Source organism: Sus scrofa, chromosome 10 (genome assembly GCF_000003025.6).
Source record: "Sus scrofa isolate TJ Tabasco breed Duroc chromosome 10, Sscrofa11.1, whole genome shotgun sequence".
In the NCBI taxonomy this organism is placed as follows: Eukaryota; Metazoa; Chordata; class Mammalia; order Artiodactyla; family Suidae; genus Sus; species Sus scrofa.
In genome coordinates this window covers 19,667,236-19,684,039 of record NC_010452.4, presented here as the reverse complement: position 1 = coordinate 19,684,039, position 16,804 = coordinate 19,667,236, and the positions used below count along the sequence as shown (strand labels likewise).

Here is a 16,804-nt window from a genome sequence, read left to right as displayed (position 1 = left end):
GTCTGCAGGTGCCCCTGGGCCTGTAGTCAGTGCTTCCAAACCACTGCTCAGAAAGCCCGGGGTCCCACCCCCGGAGTCTCTGATTCTGTAGGTCTGTGAGGGGTCTGAGAACTTCATTTCCAACAAGCCCCCAGGGCTGCTCACGTGGACCCTGGGCCCACACGTGCATGGCTGCGCCAGGCCATGGGGAGGTGCTAGGGCCAGGAGCCCCATGCCTGTGTGAAGCCCCAGCAGGACAGAGGGGCCCAGCTCCTGTCCTATGTCCCCAGCTTCTCCCTCTGTCCTCCCCAGTAAGGCTTCTCTCAACTGTCCCACCCCGGGTTCTTGCTGGATCGAGACCTGGCCCTTTCCCAGTCCAACCCCCATGTATAGCTACTGTACTTCTCCCTGTGGGTCCCACTTCCTCCCCTTGCTGCCCTCAGGAGGGCAACGATGTCACTTAGCTGCTTAACACTTGGACTTGGGGGATTCCAAGGCTGCTCCAGCTCCCAGGTCATCATGGGCTGGCTGGGGTCCCCTGGAGTCCTGACCAGGGTGGTGGGGGCAGATGGTGCCACCTTCCTCCCCTGCTGAGCAAACTTGTGATCCAAAGAGGGTCTGGTGACCATGAATGGACCCTGTCCACTCCGGGGGGTGGGGTACATTCCAGCTCTGGGTCACACTGAAGTCACAGCCCTTGCGGCTTTCCCGCAGCTGCCTCTGTCACAGGTGCCTTGATGAAGATGGATGGTGAAGCTACAGCGCCACAGGGAGGCTTGATGGCAGCACTAATGACATGGGCACCTGTGTTTTGCAAGCGCTCTGAAGTCACCAATTAGCCCGAAATCACACCCCCACCGCTTCCCTCTCCTGCCAACAAACAGATGGGTTCTGCTGCGGCCGCCCCTCTGTCTGCCTCCCAGGCCCCCCACCCCCAGCCAGATCGTCGGGGTTTCCTTGCAGAAGAGCAGTGCTCCCAGCCAGGTGGCCCTTGTGGCTACTGTTGCTTGAGAACTAGGATTGAAGCCATGCCCCAGGCACAAAAGTCCAGAGAAACGCTGAGCACACACACCAGAGACCCTGCTGTCCAATCCCTCATTTAACCAGGAAGAGAGCAAGGGGTCTGGCCAAGGTTGCATGGTCAAGGTCAGTGTCTCCCCTGGGCTGGGCACCCAGAAGCTGCTCGGAAAACACTTGACGATGGACGCAGGGTGAGTGCAGACGGAATCCAGGGTCCGCGGATGCTCAGCCCAGGGTTGAAAATCAACGATCCCCAAGTCGGGGCCATAAACCTCCACTCTTCGGCCTCCTCTTCTAGGATTTCAGGAGACCTTGACCCTGACTGTTGCTTTGTGCAGCTGGAGAGTCCCACGGACGCGCACCTGGGCCGGGACTTCTTCCTGGGCCGCCAGCCCTCCGCCCGCTCTAGCACCTACGTCAACCTACGCGAGGTCTCCGCGCGCCTGCGCCTGCCGCCGGGGGCGTACGTGGTCGTGCCGTCCACCTTCGAGCCCTTCCGGGACGGCGACTTCTGCCTGCGGGTGTTCTCCGAGAAGAAGGCCGAGGCCCTGTGCGTGTCCTCTCCCTCTGTGGGGGGTGCGGGAGGGGCCCAGAGCCGCCTGGCCCCTTGCGGGCGGAGGGGACCCGGCCTGGCTCCCCGAAGGCGCCGGTGGAACCCTAGGTCCCAAGGCCCTTCCCTCGCTGGCCCCTTCTGCCCCTCCGCTTGGCCTGTGGGACACCCGGGGAGTTTGCTGGAGACAAAGGGTAACAAGGGCCTGGTTACAAACAGGCTTTCCTCCCTTCAGCGGGGGTTGGAGGGGGGAGGCGGGCACCGCAGGGAGAAGGATCTGGATGAGAGCGCCGTCTCTTCCTGTCACACACCCCATGCAGACACACATACACACCCCGCACACTGTACACACCCCCATCGCAGACACACACACACACACCCCCTGCACACTGTACACACCCCCATCACAGACACATACACACACCACACACCACACAAACCCATCACAGACACATATATACCCTCACTGCAGACACACACACACCACACTGTACACACCCCATCACAGACACACACATACACCACACTATACACACTCCCACCACAGACACACTCCCACCGCACACACCCATCACAGTACACACATATACACCCTCACTGCAGACACACACACACATGCCACACACTATACACACCCTCACTGCAGACACACAGCACACTATACACACCCCATCATAAACACACACACCACACTATACACACTCCCACCGCAGACACACACACATACACACCACACACTATACACACCCCCATCGCAGCCACACACACACCACACACACTGTACACACCCCCATTGCAGACACCCCCCCCCCCGCACACTGTACACACCCCCATCACAGACACACACATACACCACACTATACACACCCCATCACAGACACACACACACCGCACATACCCATCACAGTCACACACATATACACCCTTACTACAGACACACACACACACACACATATGCCACACACTATACACACCCTCACTGCAGACACACAGCACACTATACACACCCCATCATAGACACCCCCCCACACTATACACACTCCCACCGCAGACACACACACATACACACGACACACTATACACACCCCATCACAGTCACACGCACTGTACACACCCTCACCACAGATATACCACACACACACTATAACACTATACACACCACACACACACATACACACACCCCTCATACATGCACACTACACACACAACATATGCTACACACACGTGTATACATATACACAGACCAAACATACCACTCACATCACAAACACACCATACACACACCTCACATGTCTTATATACACCACACACATGTAGCACTTATATAGCACCCACATAAACACCACACACAGACCCCACACATAGTATAGCTCCCCCACTACACACATACAACACACACACACACACACACACCACACCCAGTGCACCACATACCATGCACGTATCTGCATGGACGCACAGGCCGTGGGCTTGATGGCTCATTCCCCAGACACCATTTCAAGAGGGATTCGCATTGCTAGATTCCTGGGGCAAAGTGGGGAGAGAGTTCTTGTGAAGAGCACTCCACCAAGGTAGACATTCTAGATTCCATGAAGGGCTGACTGAACTTAGCAGCTCGTGTCTCTGGTGAAAAACTCAGGGTGGGGTGGGGGGTGGGGAGGTGAAGGGAGGGATCCTGGTGGAGTTTCTGTAGTTTGGTGCTAGTAGCGTGTTGGGAAGCCAATCCTACAGCAGGGTTAAAAACTTCCCAAAGAACCTAGCCATTAGCTATAGTTTTTACTTGCTCATATTTGTTTTTTACTTTCTTTGTATTTCAGGGAAATTGGGGATGTGGTAGCTGGAAACCCACATGAGGTATGCCACCTTTTAGTATGTCAAGCTCTGACACTGTTGCAGAGCAGTTATTCGGGGTTATTGATTCATCACTGTTCTTTATATATTGAGGACAATAACTGTATTCATCAGGGCTACAACATGTTCTAGGTCCTGGTTTTCCTGATGAAGATGAGAAAGATGTAGCCCTGGGAACCCAGGCTTTGCCACACCTTCCTACTCTTTGGGGGGAGTCTTAGGGTCCCCCACATTCAGGCAGGTGGGTCCCCAGAGCACTTGCTGTGAGCTTGAGCAATTCTGGGCAGGATGGAGATGGCAATGGGAGAAAGAGCTCTAGTTCCTGCTCTTGCAGAGACCTATAGTCTTTTAGAGGATGATTGAGGGAAGCATATTGAAGAAGATAAAGGGGAGCTTATGCAGAAACGCATCTTAGCCTTCGTGTGTGTGGTCTAGGGGGGCTGGATTCCATAAGCTAGTTTGGAGCACACTTTGGAGGAAGAAATGAGTAGAGGTTGAGGTTCACTCTCCTCACTCCATATGCCTGCCTTGTGGCTCAGGTGGTGAGAACTGTCCTTCCTCCTTTGTTCCTGCTACATCAACTTAAACCTGATTCTAGGAGTTCCCTTTGTGGCTCAGTGGAAACGAACCTAAAACCTATGAGGATGCGGGTTCGATCCCTGGCCCTGCTCAGTGGGTCCAGGATCTGGCGTTGCCGTGAGCTGTGGTGTAGGTTGCAGGTGTGGCTTGGATCTGGCATTGCTGTGGCTGTGGTGTAGGCTGGTGACCGCAGCGTCGATTCAACCCCTAGCCTGGGAACTAGGCCACAGGTGCGGCCCTAAAAACCAAAACCCAGAACGGGGTCGCCCTGCTGCCATCTCCCATGGTCTTGGGGTTTTCTGAAACCAAAACAGCAAGTCTTTTCAACCCCGGGTCCACCCTGGCCTCCCTTGGGACACCTGCCGTCTCAGTGCATAGGTTCCCTCATGTCTGGTAGCTCTTGGTCTTCAGGACTAGGTCTGCAGTTTAGACTCTCTGGTCAGCCAGGAGCTGCCAGGCCTTTGGGGTTCAGCCTGTCTTTTTGAGGTCCCCAGAGCACCACGTATGGAGCCTGCCCAGGGTTCCCAGTATTCCGGGGCCCTGGGGACAGCCGACACCTTCTTGGCCTCAGGGAAACTGGGCCTTTTCTTTCTCTCTAGGGATGGATGAGTGAACAAACTGAAGTATTTTATATGCCCTCTTTTTTTTTTTTAAATGGCTGCAGGGGCGCACATGGAAGTTCCCAGGCTAGGAGTTGAATAGGAGCTGCAGCTGCAGGACTACACCACAGCCACAGCAATGTGGGATCCAAGCCTTGTCTGCGACCTACACCACAGCTCACAGCAACTGCAGAGCCTTAACCCACTGAGCGAGGCCAGGGATCTAGCCCACATCCTCATAGATACTAATCAGGTTCATTGCCGCTGAGCCAGCATGGGAACTCCCTTCTCTTTCCTCCTTTCTTTTTCTTGCTCCCCTTTCTTTCTTTTTTCTTTTCTTTCTCTCTTCTTTCCTTCCATCCTTTCATTTTGCCCATGTAATTTCATACTTATTTCCCCCCAGAATCATAGACTATTACTCCCTATTCAGAATTTGTGGACTTCACACTAGATTCAGGCTATTGTATATTGTATTACATGAACAATACAATGTTTTTATTCTACAAAACCACTTTAAAATCACATATGTGTGATGAGAAACGTTTATCATTTTTTAAAAAAAAGTTTAGATGTGTTTCTGGATTTGCTTTTCATGAATGTGAACAATATGATAGGCATTAAGCAACCCAGTGCAACCCCCCCCCCCCCACAGTGTGACAGATGAGAAAGCAGAGCCCTGGAGAGGTCGAGTCAAAGTAGGATGCTGACAGCAGCCGCTCTGGGGGTCAGACTGGCGGCCGGTGGGACAGCACCCGGCCTTTACTTGGAAACCTGCCTCCACTGTGTAGCAGCTGCGTGATCTTGGCCAGTTACTTAACACTCAGGTTTTCCATCTGTGAAATGGGGATGGCGATGAGACCAGCTGCCTAGCGTAGCCATAAGATTAAGGGAGCTAATCCATGTGTAGTACCTGGCAGGTAGTAAGTACTCAGCAAAGGTGAGTATCATTACTACTGCTGTTACTGTTCATAGTACAGTATCATCAGGCCATATCGGGCCTTTTGCACTTTTCTGAGTGATGGTTTGGCCAGAAATTTCTGGAACTCTTCAAGACACCTCAGAAACCTGACTTTCTCCTTTCTGTCTGGTGGTGACAGCTGGGGAGGCCATCCTCTTTTGGAAAGGGTCCAGCGTCTTATCAGAAAGTCTCTGGACAGAGGCATTCATAGAATGAGTTGCAATTTTCAAAGGGCTTTGACCCCATGAGTTCTCATGTGATTCTCAAATGATCCCATGTAACAAGCCTAATTAATGTAATACTGGACTCAAGGAAATTGATGCTTAGAGCCCTAAGATGGAGTTCAGTAAGTGGTCAATCTGGTGTTTGAACTCCCATCTTCTGGCTCGTAGTTCTGCTATTTCCACTGGGTTGTGATAACTCCTTTCTTCCTTTCTTTCCTTCTTTCCTTCTTTCTTTCTGTCTGTCTGAATTTCTGTCTTTCTTTTTTACTTAGGGCTGCACCTGCAGCATAAGGAAGTTCCCAGGCTAAGTAAGGGTCTAATCAGAGCTACAGCTGCCGGCCGCAGGCACAGAAAGGCCCGATCGGAGCCGCATCTGGGACTACACCATAGCTTGAAGCAAAGCCAGATCCTTAACCCACAGAACAGGGTCAGGGATCAAATTCACATCCTCATGGCTACTTGCTAGGTTCTTAACCTACTCAGCCACGACGGGAACTCCGATATAACTCCTTTTTAGTTGTGTTGCTATTTCAAAATCTGGTAAAATCTAAGAAAATACATATTAGCACTACCTCAGTACTCATGCAATACTTGAGATTCTCACACCTCCTGAAAGTCATTGGTGAATCTCTTAGGAGCTCACAGACCCAGACTGGGATTCTTTGCTGTCAGTGTTTCCACCACTCTCTGAAAGCGATTCAGGGTTGAAATCCGAAATTCAGGGTCGGCGGTGGATCCCTTCCTCCCATTGCTCAGAGAGGAAGCCTCTAGACCCTGGACCTTGCAGGACGGGGAGCTCCTGAGGCCGTGACCTTGGATGTCCCCTGTTTATCACCGAGTGCCCCCACCTACCCCACACCTGGCACGTGATAGACACAGGATAGAGGGAGTAAATGATGACTGAACGGATGAACGAGTCCATATTAACTCTGCAATTGCCCTGCCTTTTAGCCACACCCCAGCGAGGTGGCTCAAGAAGACGGTCCGCTCCAGAGCCTGTTTGAGAAGCTTGCAGGGAAGGTGAGTGGGGGGGGGGGCAGCGTGGCTCCCCAACGGGCAGGACGGTGTCTAGGAAAGCTTGGGTCATCCTGGTTGTGTTTCCCTCAGGCCCCCCAGCTCTGTTTGGCCTCCTGCTGTCAGTGTTTCTGCCACTCTGAAAGCGATTCAGGGTTGAAATCCAAAATTCTGAAGCCTGGGGTTCCCGTTGTGGCTCAGCAGGTTAAGAACCCAACATGATTTTTGTGAGGACATGGGTTTGATCCCTGGGTTAAGTGGACTGAGTGGGTTAAGGATCCGGCATTGCCACAAGCTGTGGTGTGGGTCTGAGATGTGGTTCGGATCTGATGTTGCCATGGCTGTGGTGTAGGCCAGCAGGTGCAGCTCTGATTCGACCCTTAGCCTGCCAACTTCCATGTGCCGCAGGCGCAGCCCTAAAAAGGATGCAAAAACAAACACACACACACACACAAAACAAAGAGTCCTTTCCTGCACTGCTGGGCAGAGGGATTGCGGGACCAAGGCCACTTTGCTTGCTGTGCCCACTGTCTCTTGAGAAAATAGAAAATCTGCATCCTGCCGAAAGCCTTTCTGTCTGTACATAGGCCTTGTTGGATCTGACCAAGATGCCAGGAGGCAAAATTGCCCTAAATCAATATCCTTCAGAGGAAGAATTGCACAGCCCAGGCAGCAGGCAGCTCAGTTAACCTGGCCTGGGCTTGGTGCTCACTGTCCCGCTGCCCGGCCTGCCCCCAAGGTGGCCACCAGGGCTCCGCCTGTGGGATTCAAGCCCAGGCCAAGTTCTGGCACCACTCGGGGGCATGTGGCACCAGGGCAGATGCTGCCGTGCCCGCTCCTTCCCTCCCCATCCTGGTCCTGCCGACTTGGCTGATTGTGATTCTAGTCCCGTGGGGCCCTAAATCAGAGCAGACTCAGGCTCCAAGTGTCACAACTGGCCCCGTAAATACAGCGGATGTGCTGCTTTTTGAAGAATCATGAGGTTGGCCAAGGGGCCTTGGACAGGGTCCGTCACTACAGGCGGGAAGAGAACTACAGAAATTTCTCTCTATCGCAGTTCTAGAGGCTGAAAGTCTGAGATGCTGGCCTGGCTGGATTCTGAGAAGGGCCCTCTTCCAGGGTGCAGGCCATTGATTTCTCACTGTGTCCTCACGTGGTGGAAGGAGAGTGAGGGGCCTGTCTGGAGTTCCTTGTACAAATCAGGGCACCAGTCCCACTTATGACTGAATCCTATTCCAAAAGCCCCTCCTCTTAATACTATCACATTGGAGGTTGGATTTCAACATATGAATTTGGGGGCCAAAACAGAAGGGGAAAAACAATGTACCCCACCCCCAGAGAAGTTCAGAGCTGCTTTCTTTCCTTTTTTTTTTTTGGTCTTTTTAGGGCCACACTTGCAGCATATGGAAGTTCCCAGGCTGGGGGTTGAAGCAGAGCTTTAGCTGCTGGCCTACACCACAGCCACAGCAATGCAGGATCCAAGCCAAGTCTGTGACCCACATATACCACACTCATGGCAACACCAGATCCTCAACCCACTGAGTAAGGCCAAGGATCGAACCCACACCCTCATGGATGCTAGTAGGGGTCATTACTTCTGAGCCAGGACAGGAACTCCAGAGGCACTTTCTAAACTCAAGGATAGAGTAGAAAAAAATACAACAAAATCTTCAGCCTAAAATACAAGCTGGGAACACAATTCCCTTGCCTAGCCGTTCCAGAAAGCTTTGCAAAAATGAGCCAGTTTATGTTTTAGAGGGACACTCAGACCAGTGTTTCTGCCAACAAAACCTGTGGCCTTAGCTGCCAAGGGGCCCTATTTTATTCAGCGCATCCAGACTGATACCACATACCAGCTCCTATTTAGTTTTCCTGAGAAGTGCCTGCTGGCTTCTCTCCTGCCTGGTGGGGTGGAACCAGTTGCTGTCCCTGCTCTGCTGGAGAAGGGTTGGGCACAGAGGGGCTAAGGAGCTGGCTGGGGCACAAAGCCTCGTGAGGGACAGGCCAGGGTCTCGACATCCCACTCCGGCCCGGCGGCTTTTCAGAGGGTCCCCAGGTCTTATTATCGGGACTGGCCGTTCTGAGCCTGAAAGAGGCCAGCTGTGCTCCCAAGCCAGGCTGCTCTGTGCAGCTCCTGTCTTGCTTGTTTCCCGTAGAATAGCCTGGAACTGGCTGGAGGGGGTGAGTGGGACCCCAATGGTAAGACCACACCTCTCCAGGGAAGTGACTTGGCTAAAATCACTTAGCCCAGGGGCGGAGTCACGACTGGACCCCGTATCCCAGACCACGCCCCTTCTCTGAGCCTCTGTCGTCATCCTGCCTCAGGTCTGCCCTCTAGCGGGGAGTTAAGGGACCAGCCGTCCTGCTGGCTCAGTGTTTATCCCACAGGGGAAGTTCTATTCCCCTAAATCTCTCCTTCCGCTTTGAGGTGAGATAAGGAGTGAAGTAGCAACTCCCAGAGGTGCTGTGGTGGGGGAAGCAGACGTTTTGGGAGTGAGATGGTCTTAGGTTTCGAATCCCACCTCTGCCACTGGTGGCTGGGAACCCCAAGCAGGTATGGCACATAGCAATGACAAATTGCATGGTGTATGTGGTTTGCCGTTTAGAGTCACAGCTTCCTTAACTCTAACGGGGGTGCAGAACTGTTCTGAGGGTTTGGGGATGTCCCGCCCCGGCATGTGGCTTGTCAGCTCTGGCTCCTGTCACTGCTCCTCTCCATGTTCTGGCTTGTTAGGCAAGCCCGGAGAAGGCCAGCAAGCAGGGTGCAGCCTCCTGTGCGGGTGTACCCTGCTCGCCCCATTCAGTTCACTTCCTCCCCACCCCCATACTGGTAGGAGTCCCAGAGAAACTGCAAATCGGAGTTTTTAAAGATGTCACAGCCTTTTCACATCACAGGTTTGGTCGACCTGGTGTCTGACTCTAGGTTAATTTAGTGTCTTGAAAATGCTTGTCAGGGCCTGACACGAATTCCATTTGGGTTCTTTTTTCTAGGATTCTGAGCTTGGTGCCAATGAACTCAAGATGGCTCTGAATGAGGTGTTTTCCAAGCGTAAGTTCTTCCTTGGGGCTTTTGAGGAAATTGGGAGCCTAAGAGAGATGCTGGGTGGGGGTGAGGGTGGGGGCAGGCATGGGGCCAGGAGCACTGCAGAGGGGGACAAGGGGCCTTTGGCCTCTGACCCAGGGCCCTGATTCCCTCTGGGCTGAGAAAGAGAGTGGCCAGCAGGTCAGAGAGGCTGGAGGGGTGGGGTGCTGGGCAGGTGAGGACAGGGCTGATGGTGCCCCCCTGCCTCCCAGCCCATGGAGTCCTGAGTCCTCTCGAATCCTGGGAGGAATGAACTGGGCTGAAAGTAATGTCAGTGAAATTTTACTTTTTGTTGTTGTTGTTTTTTTGTTTTTTAGGGCTGCACCTGCAGCATATGCAAGTTCCCAGGCTAGGGGTTGAATCAAAGCTGCAGCTCGCGGCCTATGCCACAGCCACAGCAGTACTGGACCCAAGCCACACCTGTGACCTACGCTGCTGCTTGCAGCAATGCTGGATCCTTAACCCACTGAGAAAGACCAGGGATCAAACCCACGTCCTCATGGGTACTAGTTGGGTTCATAACCTGCTGAACCACAATGAGCATTCCCCATAAAGTCAATAGCTCCCATACTTGGGAAACTGCAGATTAAGAACTTTTTTTCTCTTACACGTCTCTGGGGAAGTTGTGACGGGGGAGGATTCCAACTGTCCTGGACCCTGACGCTTCCCCATCTTCAGACTTGAGCCCCTCTGTGTGTACCTTCCAGTCTCAGAACTCCAGTCCACCCCCCACCCCCACCCCTCCCCTTTTATTGTTCTTATTCCCTCTCATTGTCCTTATTCTCAATCAAAGCTCAGAGACATTCGTCTGCTGAAGTCCCGTGGCAAAGCTGAGGTTCTGAACCCCAGTGCCAACACCCACGGGACCCTCCTCCAGGGGGGTCTCTGCAGGGAAGCCCCCGTCGTGCTCTCCCCTTTTTGTGAAGCTGACATTCGCCTCTGGACTCTGCCTGGCATTGTTGGTGGCCTCCTGCCTCAGAGATTATTTCCCATTTCAAGCGATCCTGATTCCCTCCCCTCTTTTCTGTTAAAACGCTTAGGATCTGACATAAAATTCAACGGCTTCGACATCAACACTTGCAGGGAGATGATCAGCCTGATGGATGTATCCTTTACACGGCACATTCTTTTTGCTTTGATCCTGACTTTAATGAAGGAAGGGAAAGTGGGCGAAGGGAACCAGCATCTCCTGAGCATTTGGCAGGTGCCCTGCTCAAGCTGGAAAGAGAAATGTCATCTCATGTGTGCTCCTCAGTAAGCTTGAGATTCTCTCTATTTTACGGGTGAAGAATCAGGCATGCCCTGTTGAAGGGCACTTGTTTAAAATCCTTTAATTCTGGCTCAGTGGAAACAAATCCAACCAGGAAGCATGAGGTTGTGGGTTCAATCCCTGGCCTTGCTTGTGGCTGGCAGCTACAGCTCTGATTAGACCCCTAGCCTGGGAACCTCCATATGCTGCAGGCGCGGATCTAAAAAGACCAAAACAAGCAAGCAAACAAACAAACAGTGGCCCAGTGGGTCCTGGTTGCCATTCTCCGTGGTGCTGATGTCAAGGGTGATCTCTCTGAAAACTTGAGCCTTGGGGGGTTCAAGTTCAGAAGGCCTCATTCCTGAAGAGCTCTGATGGCCTCCGGGGAGAGAGGAGTGATTTGACTTGCGCAGTGGCCATTCAGAGGGCCAGCATGCCCATGCTGACCTCCGCCAGGGCTGGAGGGGGCGGGTGCTCTTGAGGTCCCAGAGCTTCAGGTGCTGGGCCTCTCCAGCCCTGTGTCCTTCTGTGACGCCTGCATAGTTAACAGTTTAATTTGTGGGCCACCAGAAACTGTAAGAGTTGATGCACTTTTCTGCAAATAGTTCCTTGATTTCTGAATCTTTCTTCTAAAACTGGCCCTTGGACTTTAATTTAGATTTGAGAGTGACCTTGTAGTCACTTTTTATTCCCAGTGGTATTTGCATTTTCATGGCTCCAGGAGGACAGTGACTCTGTCATTCTTCAAGAATGTCTGTTTGGAATTCCCGCTGTGGCTCAGCTGTTAACGAACCTGACTAGTATCCATGAGGACATGGGTTCGATCCCTGGCCTCACTCAGTGGGTTCAGGATCTGGTGTTGCCATGTGCTGTGGTGTAGGTCAAAGACATGGCTTGGATCCCACGTTGCTGTGGCCGTGGTGTAGGCCGGCAGTTTCAGCTCTGATTGGACCCCCTCGCCTGGGAACCTCCATATGCCTTGGGTGCACTCCCCAGCAAAAAAAGAATGTCTGTTCTGTGGTTTGGATGCTTTGGGGGCAGTGGTTCTGAACCAGGAAATGTGGCAGAACCACCCATGGAGCCTTGTGTAAATATAACAGCCATGTTGAGATAGAATTCACAAATCATGCAAAGGGAGTAATTCAACGGTTTTTAATTTATTCAGAGTTGTGCAAACATCACCACTCATTTTAGAGCATTTTTATCACCCCCAAGGAGACCCTGCACCCATATTCGTGGTCACTCCCCACGTCCCCTCAACAACCTCAACCCCTTTGCCTACAACCACTTTCTGACACTATAGATTTGCTCATTCTGGATATTTTCACATAAATGGAATCATATAATATGTGGTCCACTATAGCATGTATCAGCCCTTAAAAACCATGGAGTTTAAAAAATCTAGTTGCCCATGGAGTTTCCGTCATGGCTCAGTGGTTAACAAATCTGACTAGCATCCGTGAGGATGCAGGTTTGATCCCTGGCCTCGCTCAGTAGGTTGGGGATCTGGTGTTGCCCTGAGCTGTGTGTAGGTCGCAGATGTAGCTCAGGTCCCGTGTGGCTGTGGCTGTGGTGTAGGCCGTCAGCTACAGCTCCAATTCGACCCCTATTGTGGGAACTTCCATAAGCCACAGGTGTGGCCCTAAAAAGCAAAAAAAAAAAAAAAAAAAAAAAAAATCTAGTTGCCCAAGTCTCACTCCTGGAGATGCTGATTCGGTAAGTCAGGGATGGAGCCTGGGAGTCTGCAGGCAATTCTGGAATTGAGGACACCCTGGGAATCTGGCACAAGGGCTTTGGAACAGACAGGAGTCCAAGTTCTGGTCCCAGCTGTTACTAACTAACCGTATACATTTGGATAAGTTGTTGAATGCTGTGAACCTCAGTTTCTCCTCCTGGAAAATGGGTAACAGCGTGTGGCTCCTGTGGTCATGGGAGGATGAGATGAGCTGCAAGCATACCTGGGTCTGGCTAGACCAGAGCACTGGCTGACTGCAGACTGCTCTTCTCAGACATGCTGGTCGAAGTAGTCCTGAGGGTTTGAAAGCTATGTTGTATCCAACACTTAGTGTGGATTGTGGTTACAAGGACAGACCTTTTTTTTTTTTTTTTCTTGCATTTTAGGGCCACACCCACAGCATATGAAGTTTCCCAGGCTAGGGGCCCAATCAGAGATGCAGCTGCCGGCCTACACCACAGCCACAGCAACTCGGGATCTGAGCCTCGTCTGCAACCTACACCACAGCTCACGGCAATGTCGGATCCTCAACCCACCGATGGAGGCCAGGGATTGAACCTGCATCCTTATGGATACTAGTTGGACTCATTACCGCTGAGCCACAAAGGGAACTCCCCACTTAACCTTCTTAAGGACCCAGGATGACGAGGGTGCTAGATGCTACTGGCTGATATTCTAGGAGGGCTTTAGGCTCCTGACTTGCCCTTTGCTTCTGGCTCTGTACCTGACATCAAAGGAGGGTGGGAATTATTTGAATTAGCATCATGTGAGTTTGTCTCCCGCCCAGCCCTTCCCACCATGTCCCCCAGGGCCCTCCCTGCTTACTGCAGATACGGATGTTCACTGAGGTCTTAAGACACTCACTGTGCAAGGTCACGGGAGAGGGAACTCCATAAAGCTTGTGGAATTTAAGCTTGATCCTGTTGGCCTTTAACCCGATTAGAGCAATGGGACAGGCACCTTGGGGCTGGTGGAATTCAAGACGCTCTGGTGGAAGATTGAGAAGTATCTGGTAACTCCCTCCTCCCTCGGGCTTCCTCTGGGCTCTGGTCACTCTCCTTTGTTCTCTTTCTAGCCCCTCACCCTCCCGACACCCATTCCTCCTCTGTTCCATACCCTGGTCCGACCAGATCTTTAATCACAGTCGAAACCAACACAAAACCTGGACATACTGTTCAGTAGGGACTAAGAAGCCGCTGAGAGACGCCGTGCCAGGGCCTTCACAGACAGCTCTGCTGTTCAGAGGCCCGAGGGACTAGCACCGGCCCTTAGCTCAGGCACTTGTGTTTGTTCTGGAAACTTCTCAGGAGGAATCGGTGAAGTCTTCTCTGAGGGAGCAGTGGGGCAGTGGGGGTGGGGTGGGGGGGAATGGATCTGCAGGGGCCACAGACAGCTGTTTGCCACCTGGAATTTTTCTCCTGCTTTAGGAGATCTACCGGGAAACCGATGCTAAGCACTTGGGGACCATCGATGCCCATGAGATGAGGGCGGCCCTCCAGAAGGCAGGTGAGGACACATCCTGCAGACAAGGTCTTGAGACCCAGATGTGCTCATTTTAAACTTAAATTTTTTTTTTTTAATTTTTAGGGCTGCGCCCACCCCCACCCATGGGATATGGAAGTTCCTGGGCTAGGGGTCCAATCAGAGCTGCAGTTGACAGCCTGCTCCACAGCCACAGCAACTTGGGATCTGAGCCATGCCTGCCACCTACACCACAGCTCACTGGCAGCGCTGGATGCTTCACCCACCGAGTGAGGCCAGGGGTTGAACCTGCGTCCCCATGGATACTAGTTGGGTTTGTTACCACTGAGCCACAAGGGGACCTCCCATTTTAAACATTCTTAATATGACAGTTGCTAATGACCACACGTGGTGGTTACCTTCTGTTGGGTGTCGATGGGACGACCATGGTGTGTTGAGCACCTTCCTTAGCCAGGGAGGAGGAAGGTTGCTGGATTCTTCAGACTCCTTCCAAGGGCTTTGGTGGTTCCTGAGCAAGTGACAGCGACCACCAAAGACAGGGCTGGGATGGAGATGGGCAAGCAGAGGCCGGCGCTCCCCTTCTCTGCTTGTTCTTGCTGTGGCCAATGCAATGCATAGCCCAGTTAGTGTTGGACCTACCGGGCCTCATTTTGGACCAGGGGGGAGGCGCCGACCCATTGAAGGTTAGCTAAAAGGAGACTGATTGGCTGACCAGACCCTCCCGGTATCCTTTGAAGGAGGCGGAGTCAGGCCTGAGTTGTGATGGAGACAAGGCCGAGCCCTCCCCACTGCCCCTGTGACCCTGGCACCCTCTGCCCGCAGGTTTCACCCTCAACAACCAGGTACAGCAGACCATCGTCACGCGGTATGCATGCAGCAAACTGGGCATCGACTTTGACGGCTTCCTCGCTTGTATGATCCGCCTGGAGACCCTCTTCAGTGAGTTCCTCCCTGCTTTAAACCCGTCCCATTTCTCCCGAGGTGCAGGGGATGGCGGTGAGGGGGGACAGGGGCGGGGCCAAGGCCAGGAGGCGGAACCAGCCACGCCTCCGTAACTGTGGCAACCGTGGTGGGGGAAGCAGAAATGGGAGGGGCTGAGGAAGTCCCAGATGGCCACGCCCATGATGCTGCTCCTCTGGGAGATTTAAAACAACTGCCGTGCACCTACTAAGTGCAATCAGTGGGCCAAATGACTGAGTCCCAGTAATGGTCCTTAAATGGCTTTTAGCATCTGTTCACATCTAGGCCTCGTGGGGATCATACGCCATGTGTCACCTCTCAGGGAGCGGACAGGGTCCCCTTCTGGAAGGCTCCAGATGGTCTTCTGCCTCCTTGGGCTCATGCTAAGGTATCCTGTCAAGGGAAGGAGCCTTCCAGTAAAGGCTGGGAGGTGGAAAATTCTACCAAGGAAGGGTCAGGAAGCCAGAGGCCAGGCTAAGAGACTGGATTACCCACAAATGGGGCAGTGCCCTCCGTTCCATAGCCTCATCCTCCACCCCTGTTGAAAGAATTGGAAGTTTCTAGAGCTTCTGAAGACGGAAATGGCAAAAGGACCATCTCTGTTCACAGCTGGATGTTCATCTATTTGGCCAGGGGGCCATCTGCTGCCCCATATCCCCACCGTTGGCACTGGATCTAGGTCTAGCTTTGTAGGGTCTCGGAAGCTAAGTGGGAGCTGGGAGGCTGCAGGGAGTAGGGGGAGGGTACCAGGTTGATCGGGGGCACGGAAGATGGACAGAGGCAGCTCTCTGGCTGTTCCAAAGTCAAAGAATATCCCAATCTGATTTCATTCCTCCTCTGGCATCTAGAAATCTTCAGCCTTCTGGACAAGGACCAGAACGGCATCGTCCGGCTCTCTCTGGCTGAGGTCAGTGGCTTGAATTTTGATGAACTGCTTTTGCCGATGGTGTTTGGAAATTCTTGGATAGTATTGCTGCCACATGCTATTCATTCACACAGACCTGTCTTATTTCGACGTGGATGCAATGCATGTTCTGTGGCAGGCGTTGCAGGTGGGGTGTGATTGTCATCCATCTTTCAGACATTTTTATTTATTATTATTGCTGTTGTTGTTGTTTTAAAGATATATCTACACTTACATTTCATATTTCAAGGATGCAAGCTCTTATTCATTTGGATGGAGTTGTGGGTGACTTTAAGTTAGACACTTAAAGTGTCTAACTTCTAGGAGCAGGGATCTTCGGTTGACCTATGGGATATCAGAAACAAAAGAATTAAATTGCAAAAAAGCAGAGTGGGGGTGCAAAATAATGGGTGTAAATGACTGTGTACAGGAGTTCCCTTTGTGGCTCAGTGGTTAACGAACCTTACTAGGAACCATGAGGACTCGGGTTCAATCCCTAGCCTCTATCAGTGGGTTAAGGATCTGGTGTTGCTGTGAGCTGTGGTGTAGCTCACAGATGTGGCTCAGATCCTCCGTTGCTGTGGCTGTGGTGTAGGCTGCAGCTGTAGCTCCGATTCG

The 16,804-nt window shown here is 52.4% G+C and overlaps 1 protein-coding gene across 4 annotated transcripts in view; it reads left to right on the top strand.

Moving 5' to 3' along the window:
• CAPN8 (calpain 8) overlaps positions 1 to 16,804 on the top strand; it is a 109,833-nt gene that overhangs the window by 48,067 nt on the left and 44,962 nt on the right. For 2 of the 4 annotated variants that reach the window (XM_021064475.1, XM_021064477.1), the window contains exons 12-20: positions 1,338 to 1,549; positions 3,367 to 3,403; positions 6,712 to 6,780; positions 9,766 to 9,823; positions 10,897 to 10,961; positions 13,784 to 13,852; positions 14,268 to 14,346; positions 15,145 to 15,261; positions 16,131 to 16,189. In XM_021064475.1, the coding sequence (XP_020920134.1) occupies positions 1,338 to 1,549; positions 3,367 to 3,403; positions 6,712 to 6,780; positions 9,766 to 9,823; positions 10,897 to 10,961; positions 13,784 to 13,852; positions 14,268 to 14,346; positions 15,145 to 15,261; positions 16,131 to 16,189 (765 nt within the window). Of the gene's footprint in view, positions 1 to 1,337; positions 1,744 to 3,366; positions 3,404 to 6,711; positions 6,781 to 9,765; positions 9,824 to 10,896; positions 10,962 to 13,783; positions 13,853 to 14,267; positions 14,347 to 15,144; positions 15,262 to 16,130; positions 16,190 to 16,804 lie in introns of those variants that run through there. The other 2 variants (XR_002336245.1, XR_002336244.1) reach the window with 2 other exon arrangements.